The 3,821-nt window shown below is 68.0% G+C and overlaps 2 protein-coding genes across 2 annotated transcripts in view; one reads left to right on the top strand and one right to left on the bottom strand.

Moving 5' to 3' along the window:
• The window catches only part of CHLNCDRAFT_133330 (hypothetical protein), a gene marked incomplete at both ends in the record, with an annotated part of 6,514 nt that extends 5,100 nt beyond the window's left edge, over positions 1–1,414 (top strand). The window contains 3 exons of the mRNA XM_005852102.1: positions 157–264; positions 485–556; positions 713–1,414. Of these exons, the coding sequence (XP_005852164.1) occupies positions 157–264; positions 485–556; positions 713–1,414 (882 nt within the window). The remainder of the gene's footprint in view (positions 1–156; positions 265–484; positions 557–712) is intronic.
• Positions 1,415–2,001: 587 nt separating this feature from the next.
• On the bottom strand, positions 2,002–2,996 carry CHLNCDRAFT_133329 (hypothetical protein; the record flags this gene model as incomplete). The annotated part of the gene is made up of 3 exons (XM_005851774.1): positions 2,002–2,397; positions 2,565–2,657; positions 2,829–2,996. 3 exons carry the CDS (start codon positions 2,994–2,996, stop codon positions 2,002–2,004), a joined length of 657 nt encoding a protein of 218 aa, XP_005851836.1.
• Between the last annotated feature and the right edge of the window lie 825 nt (positions 2,997–3,821).

Genomic DNA, 3,821 nt, shown 5'->3' with positions numbered 1-3,821 from the left:
GCAAGGGGATGGAGGGCTGGAGGAGGAGGAGGAGCACCGGCGGCAGGGCAGTGCTGTCCAGCGGGGTGCGTGTGTGGCCTGGCTGGCGCCCCCAACCATCACCCCATCCCGCCCTGCCTGCTGCCCACACGCTCACACCTCCCCGCACCCCTGCAGGGCGGCAAGGGGTACGGCGCCACCAGCGGCGTGGGCAAGCTGCAGAACCTGCGGGTGGCGGTGCAGCGGCGCTGGAACAACACGGTCAGCGACACCAGCCGGCAGCAGGTGCGGGGTGTGTGGGGGTGGGGGGACGCCTGGGCGGGGTGGGTTATGCCTCTGCCCCCTTGCCCCCTGGGATGCCTGCCAACACATGCCACCAGCCCAACCACACCCAGCACACGCTCGGGGAGTCTGCAACACAGTCCCCCGGCGTGCTCCCGGGCTGCTCATCCATGCCTCCCGCCTGCCTGCCTGCCTGCGCTCCGCTCCCTCCCTCCTCCCTCAGGCCATGGAGCTGTTCCTAGGGCTGCGCATCCACGACGGCGGCGGCCAGAAGGGCTACTTCCCCGGGCTGCAGGTGAGCAGGTGGTGGGCCGGGGCACCTAACTGCCAGACCCTGGCGTCACAAGTTTGGTGGGGCACGCAGGCATGCTGGGTGTGGCAGCATGTGTTGCTCCCCCGCAGGGTGTTGAGTGCTCGTTGCGCTGCGTCGCCGCTGCTGCCTGCGGTACAGGTGGTGTACCGCGACAGCACGCAGCCGCTGCTGGGAGGCATGGAGGCGTTCGAGGCGGCGCCGCTGCCGCCTCTGCCGGCCAGCCACTCTCGCCACGCCTCGGGCTCGGCCGTGCCTGGCGCGTTTGGGCCGCTGGCGGCGGGCGCCCCGGCTGCCGGGGCGGCGGCCTTGCAGCAGCAGCAGGAGGCTGGGCAGGGCCCTGCATCGCTGGGTGAGCAGGAGGAGTGCGACAGGGCGCACGCTGTGCCTGGCGTGCCTGCTGTGGAGCACGACGGTGTGCTGGGGGTGCGCCAGTCGCTGCTGGACTTGGAGCCCCTCTCCGACCTGCTCCCAGAGCAGCAGCAGCAGCAGCAGGCGATGCTCCCCGGCGGCGAGCCGGCGGCGCGCGGCAGCGGCAGTAGCAGCCTGGTGCCCGGCGGCGGCAGCGGCGGCAGCGGCAGCGGCGGCGAGCCCTGGGCGCCTCCGCTCACCACGGCTGGCGCGCCCTCGGCGGCCCCGCCAGCGGCAGCCTTTGACCCGCTGGGAGCTGTGGGGCAGCCAGGTGCGCCTGCCCAGCCTGCCCGGCAGCAGCAGCAGCAGCAGATGGATGAGCTGATTAGTTTGGATGACGACAGGCCGGCGACAGCAGCAGCACAGGCCCCGCTGGGGAGCGCCCCCGCCAGCGGCGCCGTGCGCTCGCAGTTGGAAGACCTGCTGCTGTGACCCTCTGCGAGCAGCGGCAGCCGCCATGACCTGTACTCTCCTGCTCTGCTGCCTCATCACCCTGCCTGTACCTTGGGCTTGCCCTGAGCAGACGCTGTGATGCCCCGTCAGATGGCTGCAGCTGCCCGCCAGCATTGCTCTGCCTGGAAAGCACACGTGATGCCTTGTGAGGTCAGCTCGCTCGCGTGGTTTACACACGGGTGCAAGACTTGCTGGGGGGAAAAACATCCATGGTACATGCGCCTGGGCGGCGGGGGGAGTACAAGGGCGAGAGAGGAACACTTGGCAGCTGCAGGGTGCTAAAGCAGAGTGCGAAATTGGAGGGATAGGGCGGGGAAGGGTGGCTCCACACCTTACCCACACGACGGAGGAGGCGGAAAAAGAAAAACGGGCTCAATATCGGGAGGAGAGTGTCTCTCAGCAAGGTAAGGAGCGGCGGCGGTATGGGTACAGGGCAGGCCTGGCCGGCGGGCGCGCTCAATGTGCGCGCTGCGCCGTGCCACGCCGGCAGCCACGCACAGGCTTCGGGCTGCTGCTGCTGGTATTGCAGTGATGAGTGGTTGCTGCTGCTGCTGCAGCTCGCGCTGCTACTGGAAGGGCTGCTGGCCGGTGAAGCCGTGCATGAAGCCGGCCGCCGCCGCCGCCGCGTGTTGCTGCTGCTGGTGCTGCTGCATCATGAGCTGGTGGTGCTGCGCGGCGGCCAGCTGCTGCTGCTGCTGCTGCTGCTGCTGCTGCATCTGCTGCTGCTGGAAGAGCGCGGGCAGCTGCGCCACCGCGCTGCTGCCGCGCACCTTGGGCGGGCTGATGTGGTGGCCCGAGGAGCAGCGCCGGAAGCCGGCAGCCGGCCCCGACTGATCGGCGGACATCAGGTGCTCGTCGTCTGAGTGGTGGGCGTCGCTGCTCTCGCTGCCTAGGCCGCCGCCGGTGGGCAGCAGCGGTACCGGGAAGGGCAGCTGGATGGCCGTGGTGCCGCACTGGGCGGCCTGCGCGGCAGCGGGCAAGTGGCAGCAACGGGCGAGTGAGTGGGACTGCTCGATTCAAGCAAGGACTGCTTGAGGCATGGAGCATGGTCAGCTGGGCTGGCTTAGTGCTTGCATGCTGCTGCAAGAGAGAAGTGGCCGCCCGTGAGGAACGCAACCCGGCCGCCCACCTGCAGCTCCTGCCGCAGGACCTCCATGAGGACCCCGGTGGGCACGGCGGGTGCGTTGCCATACTCCTTGACCACAAACTGGGCCACTCGCTCCTGCAAACAGGGGGATTTGAGGTGAAGAGCGAGGGTGAAGCGAGGCTCTGGCGGCGGGCTGCGGCGTGCCAGCCCGTGCCGCGCGCGGCAAGGGCACAGGCCGAGTGCGGAGAGGCACGGAGAGGGGCAGAGGCGCCCGCCTGCCCCCCAGCGAAGTCCGCCCCCACTCACCAGCGCCTGCCTGGCCCCCTGCTCCTCTGCCCGCTTCGTCTGCTGAACGGCTGCGGTGTAGAGCTGGCTGACAGAGTTGGCGGCTGCGGTGAAGGTCGAATACAGCGATTTCTCCGCCTCCAGCGACTCTCCCTTGCGCTTCTTGCTGCCTCCCCGTTGAGTGTTCATGCTGGAGGTGAGTGCAGGCTGGAAATGGGAAATGGAGGGCCAGGGCGAGCGTTTTGGCCAGGGCATCCGAGCTGGCCACAACTCGCCGCACCACGGCCCCTTCCACCCTGGCCTCAGTAAGGCCCAGGTGGCCAGATGCATGCATGCCCGCTTGCGGCTCTCATACCCCACCCCCCAGCACTCACAATGGGTTCATTCGACGCTCTGTGGGGCGCCCAAGGGGCTCACACAAGCAATTGGCAATTGCGGAGCCCTGTGCTCGCCTCTTCCACATCCCTCCCGCCCTCTCCCGTGGCCTACATACATTTCCTCGTGCCTTTATGGTGCCACCAGCGCCAATGGCGCGCACCTGAGCGTCCCAGCAAGGGGTGATGGTTGGCCCAGCCTCTTTCACCCTCTCTCCTTGCGTGCACGCTTCCCAAAATGTTACCAGGTGCGTACTGGGTGATGTGAAGTGAGCAGGCGCCCTGACAACGCCACATACTTGAAGCCTGGAATGCTTGCTGAGCCGCCAGCTCTGCAGGAGCCTCCCTAGCAGGTGTCTGCGCTTCAGCGAACGCTGAATTGTTGCCTCCGATGCGCAGGAGTGGCCGCCGCTACACCGCCGCCCCCACTGCCGCCTCTGTGCGGCGCTTCTTCTGCACCCGATGATGCGAGCCGTTGTTGCGGAGTGTGGTACCATTTCGATTACCAGGCACCGTGGGACCACGCATCTGCACGGACAGGCAAGTATGCAGCATGTTTGCACAAGGGCGGGACCTCCGCCACAGCCACGATGTTGCCGCCATTCGACTTCCCAGCCCCTCACCTTCATTGCCGACTTGT

This window comes from Chlorella variabilis, assembly GCF_000147415.1.
Source record: "Chlorella variabilis unplaced genomic scaffold CHLNCscaffold_1, whole genome shotgun sequence".
In the NCBI taxonomy this organism is placed as follows: domain Eukaryota; kingdom Viridiplantae; phylum Chlorophyta; class Trebouxiophyceae; order Chlorellales; family Chlorellaceae; genus Chlorella; species Chlorella variabilis.
The sequence above is the reverse complement of the archived record's forward strand: the minus strand, read 5'-3'. Positions and strand labels throughout refer to the sequence as shown.